Source organism: Polypterus senegalus, chromosome 10 (assembly GCF_016835505.1).
Source record: "Polypterus senegalus isolate Bchr_013 chromosome 10, ASM1683550v1, whole genome shotgun sequence".
In the NCBI taxonomy this organism is placed as follows: Eukaryota; Metazoa; Chordata; class Cladistia; order Polypteriformes; family Polypteridae; genus Polypterus; species Polypterus senegalus.
In genome coordinates this window covers 107,799,557-107,818,064 of record NC_053163.1, presented here as the reverse complement: position 1 = coordinate 107,818,064, position 18,508 = coordinate 107,799,557, and the positions used below count along the sequence as shown (strand labels likewise).

The window sequence follows — 18,508 nt, the reverse complement described above, 5'->3', positions numbered from 1 at the left end:
ATCAGCGTACTTCTCTGATACAATTGATTTCCTGGCAGCTGTGGGTACTGTTTAATTTCAGATTTGTTTTACCCCCTCTAGGTTGTTCACTGTCATTCCCTAAATTCATACGCTAGTGTTCTCAGACAAAATCAAAAGTGTCTAATTAGTCAAATCAGGCTTCTGTTCCCAATACGACAAAAGAGAGGTGGAACAACATTTCTCTCAAATGACATAACAGCGACTTGGGCCTGAGGCTAGTGAATAGAGATGAAAGAATTATGAAATTGGTAGAAAACTTGCCACACCAGTGAGATGATGATGACAATGAAATAACACAATACAGCAGGGCATCCTAAATGTTCACTCTGTACCTTGTGATAGACGGCCGGCTGTTCAACCCGGCCGTGACATCCCAGAGCAAGAAGAATGGAGGAAGGCAGGTTTTTCTGGGTACTGCCTCACCCGAGACGCTAGGTGGCAGCTCCCCTGGACAGCAAACATTCCCCGGATTCCCTCAGGGCATCCTGGGACATGGAGTCCGTTTCCTTCAGCCCTGTTGGGGGCCGTGGGTGCCACCAGGGTGAGCTCAAAAAGAACCTGGGGATTTATATTATTACTACAAGCCGGAAGTAGTTCAGAGTCACGAGGACGGAAGCCTGCAGTACTTCCGGGCTATTTGAGAAATAAGGATGTGGCATTGACCTTAAAGAAGAGATGGAGCGCTTGCAGGTCATGGACTATTTAAAGGACTGGTCAAGACCCAGCAAGCCAAGCCGGAGTTGGGAGGGAGTGCAACGGAGCTGCTGGGAGTGGTGGATTGTGTTTATTATTGATTATTGGAATTGTGAATTGTGGAGTGTGCTGTGCTTTGTGCACTTTATTGAAGAAAACATTAAAATTCTTTTTGGTGCTTTTTATAAGTGTGTCTTGGACGTCTGCCTGGTGGGTTTAACGGGGCAACAGCGCCTCTAGCGTCCACAACCTGTTAATAATAATAATGACAAGGATAATGCATTATAATTGAAAACTGAAACAATCTGTGAATATAATAGTGTATTATAAAAGGAAAACATTAATAATAAATATGTACTGCACAATACTTTTATTAATGATTATTTTAATTATGATGAGCATGACAGAAAAGCACTGTAAAATGACAAAATTAAAATTGAATTGATCCTTGATTAAAATAATAAAAATGATGACCTAGAAAATGAAAAGACCAGGAAACAAATGCAAATTATGAAAGAACAACTATGTAAGTGGGGATTGGAAAGGCAACTGAAGACAGGACTTTTGACCAATTAATGAGGAGGAGGGGCGGATCTTCAAGTCAGAGGTGTGGCATTTTGGGAATGTTTCTTGTTCATAATGTGTCATTTTCCCAGAATTATTTATTTAAAAAAATTTTTACCAAAAAATGCAATTGTTTTGCATATATTGAGCATATAACTGGATAAATGACTAGATTTCTTTTTTCTTTTTTCCATAGATGTTTTTCACACTTTTTGTTGCTGTATACCATTGGTCACAATTGGGTTGTCTATTATATCATAAATGCTTTTCTTTCCATTCTGCATTTAAAACATGATATTAATTTTTTTTCTTGTTCAGCACTGAAAACTACATGGGGTCAAGTAACATAAAAATATCATTTTTGAGAGAATTATTATTCAAAGTTTTAGGACAGATGACCTTTAATTGGATTACGATGGTCTGAGAATATAATCTTACAACAGTAATACATTATAAAAGACTGTAAACACATTAATGGTAAAAGTGCTAATCATGATGAAATACAAAAGTGCAGAAAAAACCAAGACATAAATGACAGATACATATTAAATAATAGTAATTACAGTAGATGTGTATGTTAAAAATAGTAGGGAAAAACTGTAAGAAATTTGTACTCCTCAATGTTAGTATAATAAGAAATACCTGTATAATACTGATAATTGTGATAATGCTAAAAATAGAGATGGATAATAAAAATACAAAGTGGAAAAAGTACTGAATAATAAAAATAATAATAATAATAATAATAATCCTAATTATTACACCTTCCATTAAAAGTATGCACAAAGCTGGCGCTATCCCTGCAGAGCCCGATGTAACCACCCGGACCCAAGCTGGCAGATCACATCAGAGTCGCCTCACTTAACACACACACACCACAAGAGCTCAGACTGGCTAAATGAAGAGTTAACAGTTATAGGAGGAATAAGATTTCCAGAAACAAAAATGCACAAACGCAAGATGACTGTGCGGTCCTCATACAGTGAAAGGAGTGGAATTATAGTGATAATGATGATGGTAATACCAAGAATTCTAACAATATGCATGTAAATAATTATATAAAACAATAATAATACAAAATAAACAAAAACAATGTGGTACATTCTTTCCCAGTGTTGTGCAAAAAGTTACACTAATATAAAAAAATAAAAATGAAACTAAAATGAAAAAAACACAATAAGGAAACAAGAGTAATTCATTGTTTGAAGTCACTGCCACCTTTGCTTTTGATTTATTTCTCAGCCATTGTTAGACAGTCCTGCAGGTATACAGAGAGAGAGAACATTTCCACAAGTCAGTCTGTAATTTATGTCGAAAGACATGGCAGCAAAGGTTTTATAATATGGTTGTGTACAGCAGCTACCCTTGGGCATCAGTTCAAAATTCTGGCAAAACGAGGATAAGAGTCAGAGCAGGAGAGAGTCACCAGGGAGCGGGGGGCACAGGCACATGTCTGCAGTAAGTGGAGTGGCCACGACGTTGGCATGTTCTCCTGTCTGCCTTTTTTCTTCTTCAATTAAGATCTACTACTCAGTTTCAGTGGTGACGAAATTCTCAAATCAGTGAAATGCCAGGGCAGCACAGGTTTGAATTACTTTCTTGTTAAGTCATACATTCATCACTATAAAATCTCTTGTAATTAACTGGAATCTTGCTAGCAAGTCTGACCAGGGGCTCTGCAATTTATGATACCATTAATCATTAAAGTGCAAAAAATAAATGTAATGTATAAAAACTGTAAAATAACAAATAACCATGCAAGGGAGAAGTATAAGTATGCTTTATACAGTTCAGAAAAAATACACTTAAGTGAAATGAATTTGCTAATACAATAAGTAAAACAGACTTACTGTTAATTATGTTTATTCATATTTCTGAGTGATATTGTAGTGTATTTAAACAAATTATTCTTTTCTGTAACAAGAACTTTAATCTTATCTTGCTCTGGATGGCACAAATGGTGTGACTGGTTCCCTAAATTGACATCACAATATCCATACTTCTTGATGTGACATTGTCAGTTCCCAGTAATGTATAAATGCTGTATGTACAGTACATAGACTAATACACTTTGTACAGATTCAGTGAAAAGGATCCTTGGAATTTTGAAGTGTGTAGAATATTGATATTTTAATGTCATACCTACATGGTTTCATTTTATAAGGCGTGGCATTGCTGGACCTCTCACCCGACTGCTCCTTAATCTCAGGAATGGAGAAGAAGCCAGCAGAAGGTCAGCAGACGAGCCTTTACTCTCCCCTCTGCTTTTTCTGCAGGGATCAGCATCTGAATTATGCCATAGCAGGGAGCTCACCCCTGACTATTTTGGGGTGGACTGCGGGTGGTCAAACATTACGTTTCCTACCCCTGTTACCACTGACAGAACCTTTTTCATATACGGTGAGTTAAGCACATGTTTGTCAAGCTCTTTCATCAGCACTGATACTGATTCATCATATGGTCTATGATTTGAGAAACATAATACTGATTATACACAATTGACCTTCTTTAAGGTTTTTATTAGACAATGTTTACTTGGCCTTCACATAAATGTGGCCCAAACTGAGAAAAGCTGCTATTGGTAGAAATGAGTTTGTATTCATTTAAACTTTGTAAAAATGTCATTGCACTGTGCACATTACAATACCACTGCTACCCATAATACTTGCTTCAGTTTTGATATCTCAATAACCATAACCTTTTTATTTGGAACTTTTTTGTTAGTTTCCTTTCTGTTGTTTACTTTTACATTAATCTTCTCCTTGGATTTTTAGAGAGTGTGGAAGACGAATGTTCTCTTCGTTCCCTTGTACTAATTCATGTCTGAGAAGTAAGCTTTACAAAACCATGTAATAGCATGCTTTGTTTTAGCAAACAGAAAAATGTTTGTGCAAAGGACTCAAGGTCTGAGCATTCCACACATGAGTCTGCCTTATCACGTTTTCCCTTAGCTTGCATCTGAACGCCATAACAAAAGGGGCCAAGAAATCAAGTTGCATAAGGGGCATTGAAGGGGCTCAAGGATTGTGTATAATAAAGTGTTGACTGTTGCATTTTATAATGATATTAAATCACGCATTCTAGGGGTATAAAACTGGACCCCACCCAACAGACGGGGTTCAGAAGAGCCCTGACGCTGTCATGTATATTTGATTGTCTGCTTTTCTGAAACTCTTCTCACCGTGACTCTGAAAAATAAAGCTGCTTTATAACCGCACCTGCTGTCTGGTCTGAGTTTTCGTCCACAAGAGTAAAAGGCTTTTTGCACCTCTACAATATGTTCACACCAAGTCTTCAATTTTGACAAATAGGAAACCCTTTTATTCATACAATCAAGACTCACCATTATATAATTAAGTAGATTACATTTATTTTACTAATTTAGAAAAAAGGGAAAATAAAGAAAAGGAAGAAGTAAGTTTAAGTAAAGATGTGAAAGAGCTTTGTCTTAGAATGTGGTCAAAATGACATCTAGGAGACAATATAACTCTTGACTTCACCTCAGAATTTGGAAGTTGAAAGCTAAGAGATGTAATTCATAAAGGTAGGAGGGTAGAATTAGCTTCTGATTAAAAGCTCATTTATAATCAAATGTAGACTTGGATACCCCTTTTCTAAATGTAACCATGAAATCATGTTTTTTTCACACGAAATGTATCAATTTAATTTAAATAGCAGTCAGTAGAGCAAGCAGGATGAATCTGTTGCTGTCCACAAACTCAGTACTGAGGTGTATGGAGTGAAAGCATCAATGGAGCTGTTCATTGCAGTAGTGCTGAAATGTCACACAGGTTGAACTCCTTCTAGTAGATCAGTGCAGATTGGGTCACAGAAGCATCAGTTTGACTTGTTAATTTGTCCATTCTTTATTTGAGACCCATAAAATAATAAAATTACAAGCCTATAAATGAGCTGAGGCCACACTGACCTTGAAAGCTGGCACACACAAATGTAGCCTTCCTCAAACAAAAATATCTATCCATCCATCCCGCCACATCCTAACCACAGGGTCACGGGGGTCTGCTGGACCAAATCCCAACCAACACAGAGCGCAAGGCAGGAAACAAACCCCAGGCAGGGTGCCAGCCCACCGCAGGGCACACACACACACCAAGCATAATTTAGAATCACCAATGTACCTAAGCTGCATGTCTTTGGACTGTGGGAGGAAACCCAATCAGACACAGGGAGAACATGCAAACTCCATGCAGGGAGGACCCGGGAAGCGAACCCGGGTCTCCTAACTGCGAGGCAGCAGCGCTACCCACTGCGCTACTGTGGCACCCACAAAAATATTCAATTTGTATTTATTTCCATCCATCCATTTTCCAACCCGCTGAATCCGAATACAGGGTCACGGGGGTCTTCTGGAGCCAATCCCAGCCAACACAGGGCACAGGGTGCCAACCCACCACAGGACACACACAAACACACCCGGGCCAATTGAGAATCGCCAATCCACCTAACCTGCATGTCTTTGGATTGTGGGAGGAAACCCAATCAGACACGGGGAGAACATGCAAACTCCACGCAGGGAGGACCCGGGAAGCGAACCCGGGTCTCCTAACTGCGAGGCAGCAGCGCTACCCACTGCGCTACTGTGCCACCCACAAAAATATTCGATTTGTATTTGTTTTTTTAATTATTAACATTGAAATTATCAGTTTGTAATATTTTAGATATCTCCTGCCTCATTCTCCTGTGTTTCCTGCCATTTCTTTGCTAATAGTCTATTGCTTGCTTGCTTTTCTTGTTGTGTGTTTAATTCGGCTCCCCTTGGTTGTGCTCTGCCATTCTGCTCCAATTAAGCCAACAGACACAGCGATCAGATGGATACACTTGGGTTCCCTATTTGTAACTGTAGCAAGCTGGGAAAAATAATCAATAGCCTGCAGGCAATACAGCTCTGGGACTTATGGTTTAAATGGCTTGACAAACATGTATGCTTTATTTCACTAAATCATTTAGTTTTAGAATTATTTTACATTTATATATATATAATTATTTAGATTGTACTAAAGAATAATTTTCCTTAAGTTCACATACTATGATTTTTAATTGTATAGGATAAGGCATTCAAAAGTAAAAACATTTAAAACATGGCCAAAATACAGAAAATTCAAATAAAAGCTGAAGATTTGATCCAAGACTCTTTTAAATGCAGTTTTTAGCTGGAATTTTCAAATTGGAGAAGCAGACATGTTGAGGATGTTCAGTATATTGTAGGTGCATCATTGTGTAAACAATATTTTAGTAAGGTATTAAGAAATAGCAGCTGCTAAATCCTGCGGCAACTGCTGCTGTCTCTAGTAGTCCAGTGGGATCAACAAGCCTTGACGTCTTTGGCCCTTTATCTCCCAACCACGTCTGGTATGGTGGGCTGGCCAAAACGAGTGCCTGATTTTTCCTGTCTTCACTGAAGTGGATTAGATATGTTCTGATGTATTGCCTTTCTGTGCCAGTGCTTTGTAAGAAGTTAATCATCATTAAAAATCCCACTAAGTCATGTTATTCTTTGATATTTACGTGTTTTATTTTGTCATTCTGTCTTAGGTTTTGAATGCATGTGTGCTTCCAAAAAATTTGGATTTTAATGGTACAATAAAAATAAACAAGTAAAAATTAAAGTAAAGGGAATATTTATCAGGCAGTGCCTGACCCTTGCAGAATACTTTAGATAGGAAGGAAGCATTTCCAAGGACTTTCTAATTTCACTGTGTCTATAACTCCTGCTGTTTGTAATTCTTGCTTACAGAAGGCCTAACAGGTCCAGGAGAATGAATTTGAAAACCAGCCTGTTTACAATCTGCATGTTCGGTCCTTATCAGCTCATGGTCTCTTGTCAGCAAGTGTGGGGATAGTCCCTGCATTGGACTGCCATTCTGTCCAGAGTTTGTTCCTACCTTGCATCCAGCATTGCCTAGACATTCTCCAGACTCCACAAGACTAAATCTGGAATAAGCGGGTACATTCGATGTATGGATAGATAAGGTTATAATAAATATGAGTCCTAAAATAATGGCTGTGATTTTTACATCTGAAGAGTATCTACTTTAGTAATAGTAATTTATTTCCACAATGAGATTCGGCAAATCCTTAAACAATAAGTATGAGCAATCCTGTGACATCCACATGTAGAAACACCCAGGCAGGCACTTGTCTGTGAATGTCGTGGACCGTAGTACAGTATTATTACCATGATTGGTGGAATGGGTTCATAAGGTAATGAGGTGAGAGTGATTCTTTTATACATTCCTTTATTGTTTCTTTTTCATTTTTCATATCAGCACCCATATTGTAAGATAAAACATTGACAGATTTGTTGATTGTTTTTTGTGGGCTGCGGTATTAAGGTTTAATGCTAAAGCCTCCTTGGTCCAGTGTCATGGCTTACCTTAGGTGCCTGGGTGCTATCTCTGTGTGCAATTTTCACTTTCTTTCTATGTCTATTTGGGTAAATCCAGTGTTCGACTCACATATCTAAAACTAAATCTTAACTATCAGTTCTAAATTTGCCTGTTATAAGTATGACTCTGTCTGGGCACATAAATAGATTGTAATTTGTGTATTGTCCTTGCCTTTTATTCTTCTCTGAGCTGTATAAATAAACAACATCGAGGAACAAATGGTTAGAGAATAAACCTCATGGCTAGACATACAGTAGACAAACTGGAATTTGAATATTTTATTCCATTCATACTTCAAGACTGAAATTCATGTCTGGAGTGATAAAGTAAAGCAAACCCAAGTAACTGATGCCTCTGAGATGCACTTGCTCCTGAAAAGTGCTTAGAGCAGATGCATATATTGCTGCCTCTGTTAAATTGTAATGAGGTTCTCTGATGCGGTCAATAAGTATTGACTTTAATAGCCTAATAAAGGCCACACTGGTGCATAACCTTTAAAACACATCCAAACTCAATTTAATTTATGGGTCAGCCAAAAGGTCAAAAGCCATTATAATCAATCGCTCTGTGATTCGCATGGTCGGTACACAGCCTAAGATGTTTTTGCTCTGAAATGAAATGGCTCACAAAGTTATGCTGGAGAGTTCTTAAATGATATGCCCTTCATTCTGTACACAAGGACTGTTTGGACACAAGATGACAGCCTACTCTACGGGAATACCTCTGCATTAAGATTTGAAAATGGCATGTTATTTAACATGAATATATTAGTTTAGCAACAAGAAAAAATATTACCACGTGGGTTTTATCCATAGGGTGTGTCCAAGGTGTACAGAAGTAAAACCCAGAGTCACAAGCAAGCAAAACAGACATCTTGCACAGGGCAAATTAAAGCTTTAACGGACCATATGAAGCAAACTTAGCTCCTGAGTAATATGCAGATATGCATGGAACAGAAAGAGCTGCAGCCACCTTGCTAAATCAATTCTTCAAATCAACATGCTATCTATCTATCTATCTATCTATCTATCTATCTATCTATCTATCTATCTATCTATCTATCTATCTATCTATCTATCTATCATATGGTGCCTTCTACTATCTGCCCATTATATACTGTAGTGCCACTGACTATCTAGCTATTTATAGACAGATAAGTACACAAGTTATACATGAACACAATTTACTTAAATATGTGATTAACACTAATTAGAGTTGTGTAGTTTTTCAGTAAAGAAAGGGCCAATATTAAAAGTCAAGCTGTAGGGCAGGGGTGGGCAAAGTCATCCCCGGAGGGCCGCAGTGGCTGCAGGTTTTTGTTCCAACCCAGTTGCTTATTAAGAAGCATGTATTGCTCAAGTAACTCTTCTTCTTCATTTTAGTTGCCTTGCTCATTAGGATTTTGAACCCTTATTGCTTATTTTAGTCTTAAACAGCTGTTCTCTTGGCTTCTAATGGCTTTTTATTAGCTAAGAATCAAATGACAAAAGAAAGCAGCATTTCTCCATTTTGCTTGTTTCAATTTACACCTGTGTGTATTGTGCACTATTTGGTTTAATTAAATACATGGGAGGAAAGTGAAGAGAAAAAAGAGAAAGATAGAATATTATTCATACATTTAAGACTTCACATCATTTAGATGATATCATTAGAAAGAAGTAAAAATCTAGGATATGAGAATGACCTGACATGGTCATAGTTAAAACACTAACAAGCCATGAAATTGAATTATTGGCAAGGATTGTTTTCTAATTAAGTAACTGGGTTGTTGCAAAAACCTGCAGCCACTGCGGCCCTCCAGGAATGACTTTGCCCACCCCTGCTGTAGGGAGTAGTCTTTCATGACATAAACCTACAGCCACCTTTGTGCTACAGTTTCTATATCTACGGCAATATGTGAATGTATGATTTCATATTAGATTTGTAGCTGCACAAACACGCACCAACTGAAATCTACTGTATGTTTGCATCGATCATGTGTGGCTGATCCAAGCCATTTAAATATTTACATGCTTAGTACAAGTTCTGAAACTCTGATCTAGTGCAGTGTGGCCTTTGATACTGGAGAGTCTTATTTTTAGATCACTCTGATCAAACACATGTCTATGTGAAAATATTTGTTCTTCCTTCAGCAATAATAAATGAAAGAAGCACTGTGGAGCAGTGCTGTTAATAGTAAGAAAGAACGTAGTCATAGTAACTTGTGTGTTTTACATCCGAGCAGTTGAAAGTGCTGATTTTAGTAACCCTGCCCTCATGCTGACTGTTCTAATCTCATTCCTGGCACGAATGAACAAAGCATTCTCTGTCACAAACCTCATAACTAATGGCTTCCCTAAATATGGCTCAAGCAAATACAAATACACTCCAGACACAACAATTACTTATTTGCAAAAGAACTGTAAACAGTATATAGGTAAATAGTGGATGAATTAAAGTTGCTGATGCTGCTGAACCCAAGATGATTTTTCTTCTTGAATAACTGACCACTGCTGTTTGTTTATTCTACTGCTGACCGCTGAGATTTTTCTACAGCAGTTTCCCCCTAAACTAACTGACTGTGGCTGTTTGTCTTTCAGCTTTAGAAAAAGACCATATGGCAAGTAATTGCTAGGGCTTCCCCTAGGAGTCATATGAGCTTTCTGACCCACACAGCTGAATCACGCTGGTCACATGAATGCCTCAGGGAAACTCCGACAAGATCATCTTTATCTGACTCTTCATCCCTTCAGGCACACTCAGCCTCACTCCAGCGAGTTAAGCATCTCAGTTATAGTCAGGATGCTGCAAATGGCACAAAGACATCATTTTGATACTTACCCCATAGACGAGTTCACCCACCATGCCGTTCCATATCTTAGTCTCTGGATCTCTGGCGCCATACTTGCCATCCTCAACAATTGACAGTTTGTATTTGATTCCAACGTGCTTAGCAATTTCTGATGCTAAATCCACACAGTATCCTTCATATCTCTCATTTCCTTCCAGTTGGTCAAAGTTTTTCTTGAGCATCACATATGGTGCTTCCTGTCAGTTAGAAGAAGAATCCATTGAGTGACCAAAAAGCAACACACACACACAATTCATTTTATGGAAAGAATTTGACTTTATCTTACCTAATCTATCTATCTATCTATCTATCTATCTATCTATCTATCTATCTATCTATCTATCTATCTATCTATCTATCTATCTATCTAGTGCCTTTTATCTATCTATCTATCTATCTATCTATCTATCTATCTATCTATCTATCTGTCTGTCTGTCTGTCTGTCTGTCTGTCTGTCTGTCTGTCTGTCTGAGCTGGTAAAACATTTATCTATAGTCAGCATATTAAACAAAAGCAGCCCTTTTGGTTCATTTACTGTACATCAGTCCTTGTTATTATTTTCAACATCTCATTAATCAACTAGCAATAAATAAACTCAGCTCCTCCATGGCGCTGCTGTATATCATTTAGAATGGTCCCTTTGGCGAAATGACGAGACTTCAAAGTTGCTGAGCTGGGGCCACTTTATATGCACACATTCCGGCCATTTGGCTTATATCACCTAAACCGATGCGTCTATAAACTAGTCAGGCTAAAAACCTATGCACTACACTACAGTATGTTTCAAAATAGTTGTTCATGCACATCATCAGATGTTTCTAGCTAACATAAAGTTCTCAAATCCCACTTATTCCAATACATACTCATGGAAAACCTTAAATGTATTTCTTTTTATTCAGCATGTATGTCGATAAAACATGGCAGCATTTGTTAAGCAAAAAGGTAAATTGCAACCCATGTCTATCGATTTCTCCAGGACACTTTAAAATTACTAGGTAATGGGGACCCCACCTCTAAAAAAAGTACCTTTAATTGCAATGTATGGATGTAGAATTCTTTACTGACAAAAAGGATACGTGTTTGCTGGTGGATTTCGTCACACTCCTAAACAGTCTTTCCAGCATGTAAAGGGGGCATAGGGGGCCTTATTTTGGAGTCTGGTCTGACCTAACTAGGCTCAAGCCAAAATGACAGTATGTGAGCTCATCATCTTCATGTTAAAGTGTGGATGGTTGGCTGAAATGCCAGTTAGGTGACCACAGACGAGACAGATCAATCCCAGATTAAAATACTGTATTCCGATTTTGTAAATTGCCTCGCACACAGGTGTTTTCCACATTTAAAATAATCATTAGTAAAATACAGGGAATGTTTTTTAAAAAAGGAAGGTATTAACTTCTTCTGCTCTCTGCTTTTGGCGATTTCTTCTAAACCATAAAAAAGCTTCAAAATTTTAGTACTTGATGGCTAAGTGGGTACTCTTTATGGGTCCTCTTGGAAGACAGGAACAGAAACAGAGAAAGGGGTGGTGGCAGAGGGGACAACAATCCAGTGAGTACCTGGACAGGACAGAAGGACCTATTCCGTCACTTGTCCCCTTGCACAGATTTGCCTTTCATAAGACAGGATCTTCTTTCTCTGTTCTCTTTATGACAGGAAATTGCTGGGTGTGGAAAGTCTGATGACCCAAATTAAACAGCAGGATGAAACCCAACCAATAAGACTGGGAAACATTGAAGTCAAGGCAGCATCATGTAAGGGAAGCATAAGCACACATGCTGTTTGAGCAATAAACGCTGCCATTCAGTCAATTGCCCGGGTATTTGAAAATCTGACTCTTGCCCTGCTTGCTACATCTTACATGTCAGAAAGTAGCACGGCACACGGCAGGGTGACTCAAGCTACTGAGTCGTAAGTGATTGGGAAACATGCTGAGCCCATTAGGGATTTGGTTTTTAAAAATATCTCTTCCAGTTTCGGCACACAGACATTTCCAAGTTCACCGTGAAATGTGTGTATGCCCCAGATGAGAGGCAGGCTTTTGAAAGTTTTTCTAAGGAGGCTACCAGTGCATTAAGCTAAAAGGGAGGATGTCACTTATTTAATCTTCTTCTTCTTCTTTTGGCTGTTCCTGTTAGGGGTCGCCACAGCGGATCATCTTTTTCCATATCTTTCTGTCCTCTGCATCTTGTTCTGTTAAACCCACCACCTTCATGTCCTCTCTCACCACATCCATAAACCTTGCAGGAAGGGCATCTGGTGTAAAATTTTGCCAGATCAGTATGCGGACAATAATACAGATTTCATTTACTTAATCAAGGGGGAAAACTGAGAGTCTGGCAGGTTTGAAATTTTAAAACAAAGAAAGAATCTCAAATATTTGTGTTTGTGAAAATAAATAGTTGAATAGTTCAAAAATACAGTGACACCGTGATCTTCACAACTATAGGGATCGAAGTTCCATTTCCAGCCCTGCCACTGTCTTGGGGGAACTTGTTATTCTTCCTTTCATCAAACAGTTTTTCTCTTTGTGTTTCAGTAATTCTCCTGCACCCCATAGACCCTTGTATTATGTTAAATTGCCTTGGAAGGAACTTCCTCGGCGTGCTTCCTTTACACCTAAAAGTGCCTGTAGGTCACAGCAACTCTTGTAAAGGGAGCGATGAATTGAGTTAGTAAGGGCTTTATGGCACTCCCAAAATCAACGGATGTGCATTGGCATCACCACCTATGTGACCTTACAGTCATACAGGAGGTATAAAACTTGCCGTGATGTGAAAAATGACACACTTACCCACTGCGATCTAATTTGTACAGGGTGCCTGAAATGCAAAGGTGACACTTGAAAAGCATCTGCATTGATTCAGAAATTCACTGAACTGTATACACGTGACAGCGAACACTTGAACATCAACAGATGGAAATTTTCACATTGAGGATACTGTGCTGAAGTGCTCACAAAAAGTCAGGGCCTAGTGAAGATTCAACAGGACAATATGTCCTCCTGTCAGACTGCACTTGCACTGTAATCATGTGGACAAGTGAGCACTAGGAGTGTCTGCCTACTCTGTTATTCAAGAAATGGTATAAGAAAGTACAGAATGAGACTCGGAATACGAGTGAGAAATGGGTAGCGACCTACACTCACCTAAAGGATTATTAGGAACACCATACTAATACAGTGTTTGACCCCCTTTCGCCTTCAGAACTGCCTTAATTCTTTGTGGCATTGATTAAACAAGGTGCTGAAAGCATTCTTTAGAAATGTTGGCCCATATTGATAGGATAGCATCTTGAAGTTGATGGAGATTTGTGGGATGCACATCCAGGGCACGAAGCTCCCGTTCCACCACATCCCAAAGATGCTCTATTGGGTTGAGATCTGGTGACTGTGGGGGCCATTTTAGTACAGTGAACTCATTGTCATGTTCAAGAAACCAATTTGAAATGATTCGAGCTTTGTGACATGGTGCATTATCCTGCTGGAAGTAGCCATCAGAGGATGGGTACATGGTGGTCATGAAGGGACGGACATGGTCAGAAACAATGCTCAGGTAGCCCGTGGCATTTAAATGATGCCCAATTGGCACTAAGGGGCCTAAAGTGTGCCAAGAAAACATCCCCCACACCATTACACCACCACCACCAGCCTGCACAGTGGTAACAAGGCATGATGGATCCATGTTCTCATTCTGTTTACGCCAAATTCTAACTCTACCATTTGAATGTCTCAACAGAAATCGAGACTCATCAGACCAGGCAACATTTTTCCAGTCTTCAACTGTCCAATTTTGGTGAGCTCGTGCAAATTGTAGCCTCTTTTTCCTATTCGTAGTGGAGATGAGTGGTACCCGGTGGGGTCTTCTGCTGTTGTAGCCCATCCGCCTCAAGGTTGTGCGTGTTGTGGCTTCACAAATGCTTTGCTGCATACCTCGGTTGTAACGAGTGGTTATTCAGTCAAAGTTGCTCTTCTATCAGCTTGAATCAGTCGGCCCATTCTCCTCTGACCTCTAGCATCAACAAGGCATTTTCGCCCACAGGACTGCCGCATACTGGATGTTTTTCCCTTTTCACACCATTCTTTGTAAACCCTAGAAATGGTTGTGCGTGAAAATCCCAGTAACTGAGCAGATTGTAAAATACTCAGACCGGCCCGTCTGGCACCAACAACCATGCCACGCTTTAAAATTGCTTAAATCACCTTTCTTTCCCATTCTGACATTCAGTTTGGAGTTCAGGAGATTGTCTTGACCAGGCCCACACCCCTAAATGCATTGAAGCAACTGCCATGTGATTGGTTGATTAGATAATTGCATTAATGAGAAATTGAACAGGTGTTCCTAATAATCCTTTAGGTGAGTGTATGTTGCTGCCAGAGTTACATAATACACAAACAGTAACAATTACACAGTCCTTGCACCGTTAATTACTTATTAATTACAGTATAAGTACACCGCAGCAAGAGACACTGAAAGTAAAGTGTTGCTGGCAATGGCATCAAAGCCAAGACGCCTCACTAAGTGAAATCATCTTAAAACCAAATTAGTAAGAGAAAAGTTTTAAATAATTCATAAAGCAAAAACTGCTAACATTTATAAAGTACATAACTTTATCATTTGGTTTATCTTTCTTAATATGCCATTCATTTTATTGTGGGGATGTTCAGCTACTACAGAGTTTCCTCTCTGTGGATCTATAAATTGACAGACTGTTTCCTGCCTTCTGTCCAAAGCTGCCAGGCCAGACTTTGCCCCCCCCCAATGCCAAAGTGGGTTTTTGATAATGGTTGGATTCCATTTCATTTAGAATATGGGTAAATACATATCAAGGTGTTTTTTGACAGTATGAAATTCAAGCTGCTAATTGCGCTTCAGGTAAAATCATTTTAATGACTAGTGACTGCTCCCATATTTTTGAATATCCATTTATGGCTGAATATATCGTAGCTGTGAACATTGTGAGAGGAGGATGGGCTGCTGAGCTGAGACGAGCTGAATTGAATGAAGGAAGGATACCATCTGGGTGACAGTGGCAAGTTCCAGATGACAGAGAAAGACTTTGTGAAGAGTTGTCTCCTGCTCAGTGGCATCCAGGTGATGCTAGTGGACCAGCAGCAAACCCCTCATGAGTCTATAGGATTTTTTCCATCAAAAGTTACAAAAAAATGTCTTTTTTGATATACATTTATCAACGTCTATTTGTAGTTATTTACAAACATTCTTTTGTGTTCACAAAGCTATGTCATGGATCGAGAATGCTGGGCTTGAATACTGTACCCCATCTCTGTCTGTTTGGATATTGAATGTTTTTCTGTGTCTGCTTGGGTTTTCCTTTGGTTTCTCCTGTTTCTCTCCAATATTTTGGGCATATTAGTCAGTCAATCATTATCCAACCCACTGTACTCTAAAATAGGGTCACAGGGGTCTGCTGGAGCCAATCCCAGCCAACACAGGGCACAAGGCAGGAACAAATCCCAGGCAGGGTGCCAGTCCACTGCAGGACACACACACACCAAACTCACACTAGGGACAATTTAGTAATTGCCAAAGCACCTTCATGTCTTTGGACTGTGGGAGGAAACCCACACAGACACGGGGAGAACATGCAAACTTCACGCAGGGAGGACCCGGGAAGCGAACCCAGGTCTCCTTACTGCAAGGCAGTAGCGCTACCACTGTGCCACCCAGGGCATATTAGGTAAATTGGTAATGGACTAGAGCATAAGGACATAAGAAATGTGACAAATGGGTGGAGACCATTTAGTCCATCATGGCTGTTTGTTTAGCTAATAGCTAAGCTGTCCCAATATCTCATCCAGACGGTTCTTCAAGTACATGCCTCGGTAGTTTGTTCCATAATTCCACAATTCTTTGCATAAAGAAGTGCTTCCTAGCTCTAGTTTTCAATACAGGTCACCTTAATTTCCAGAAACCAACCTTGTTACCCTTTTCAGGGTTGGTTTCCACATTCCTGCTGGGATATGCTCAGACATACTCCTGAACTGGATTAAGTACATTTGAAGATTCTGTGATATTAGGTTGTAGTTATATATCATTCATAAAATGTAATTTACCATGAATCAATTAATTAATAAGGAAATCCGGTGCATTAACAATAATATTAGGGTTGCTATTGAGTTACACTTGATTTCATTTTAAGGATTCCTTTGAACTGGGGACGTAGCTTAGTGACTGTGGTGTCCTCCGGGGTGTTACCCCGTTTTTTTATAAAAAGTGAGCAAGCTGTTTTACTGTATCTAGGTAATGTGCTTAGAAGTTCTCTAAGGGAAATTCTCATTTGTTCATTCTTGTTATTTTATTATTTGGTATTCCTTAAATGACAAAAAGAATGCTGATTAAACAGGAATGGTGACCACTGTAATTACATTAGAAATTACATAATAAGAGGGCTCACTAATGTCTGGCTGCATAAAGGAGAGTGTGTGTCCATGTGATGTGATGGAGGACTCCTTGACCATCAGGTATTCATGAAAGAAGGTTTACATACCATGATGGTCGTCACCACGATTGTTCGGTTTTCCACTGATGAGGAATCATTGGAAACCTGCTGATCTGTGATGTACACAAACCTTTCATATTCATTCCAGTAGCCCACCTACAAAGAAATCACAATTATTGCATAATATCGTGAACAACAAAAAATTGTATGATCATTTAATGAGAAATATCTATTCATTTAAAGAGAAGATTGAGAAGGTGACACTTTATAACATAATAAATAATATGCACTTTTAAGAAGTCTGCCTTCCACCTGTAAACACACAGCAGACTAACAGATTCGACAGATGACTATTTATTCTGCTGTTTTCTGCGTTTTATTTTTTTACTTGTGACCTGTCATAGTTGCACATGAAATCACTGGTGAACACATAATGAATGTGTGATGTCTTTGGGATGTGATCTCAATTTTTAGGCCACTATTTTCCAAATACTTCCTTACTGTGGGAGGTAGGATTTGGCAGGATCAGATGTCAGGTCATTTCTGCATAAGCAGGGTATGACGTTAGATGTTTTTGGTCTCAGCCTTTCACCTTACTGACTGATTATTAAACATATTTAGGTGTGCACACATTTGTTTTATTGCAAATGCTTATGCATTCATCACTGTATAAGGTGGATACTGTCATCTACTCTTTCAGAATGCATGGCTAAGTGTTATGTGGTAAGGGTGTGACTTTTGATGCCACCCACATCCCAAAGGGAGGACCTTCTTCTTCTATAAAACCAGACCTGAAACATGCTCAGATCATCATGTCTTCTGAATGCTTTAGAACTGCTCTGGTGTCTTTCAACCAGAAGTAGATCTGCTCTCACCAACTATGGAAAAACCTAGTATGTCACATCTTTCAAGTTTTCGGCAAATTAAGAAAATGGTATTGTCCCTATAATTAATGATTTCTAGATTTGAATTTTCTTGAGATTCGCGTACACAATATTGTTTTTTCATGAATCCACAACACTTGCCATTTAAATAATGCAGTCGCAGCATTTAAATCACGTGATCATAATCTGACGTTTTCATTGGTAGGCGGTCTTTCCTCATTGGTCAGTGGAGTTGCTAGGTTTTTGTCTTGCAGTATGTAAAATACCGTGTACAAACTAGTTTGTTCCATCATGCTATGACTGGAATGAAGACAGATTTGGCTATCACCACTACCTTATAACATCTGGAAAGACCTGGGGCCTCATGTATAAACGGTGCGTACGCACAGAAATGTTGCGTAAGAACTTTTCCACGTTCAAATCGCGATGTATAAAACCTACACTTGGCGTAAAGCCACGCACTTTTCCACAGTACCTCATGCCTTGTCGTACGCAAGTTCTCCGCTCGGTTTTGCAAACTGGCGGCACCCAGCGTCAAAGCAATGGTACTGTTCTTGTGTGATTACTCATTATTTTCATGACGCGGATTTATAAATACACAGAAACTAATCGCATATTGTTTATTAGTGTAATGCATCTGATTGTAATT

At 39.1% G+C, this 18,508-nt stretch overlaps 1 protein-coding gene across 4 annotated transcripts in view; it reads right to left on the bottom strand.

Annotated features, from left to right (window-relative positions):
- LOC120537396 (glutamate receptor 3) overlaps positions 1-18,508 on the bottom strand; it is a 389,304-nt gene that overhangs the window by 54,320 nt on the left and 316,476 nt on the right. For all 4 annotated transcript variants that reach the window (XM_039766306.1, XM_039766307.1, XM_039766305.1 and 1 more), the window contains exons 9-10: positions 17,024-17,131; positions 10,506-10,712 (exon numbers count right to left, since the gene is read on the bottom strand). In XM_039766306.1, the coding sequence (XP_039622240.1) occupies positions 10,506-10,712; positions 17,024-17,131 (315 nt within the window). The remainder of the gene's footprint in view (positions 1-10,505; positions 10,713-17,023; positions 17,132-18,508) is intronic.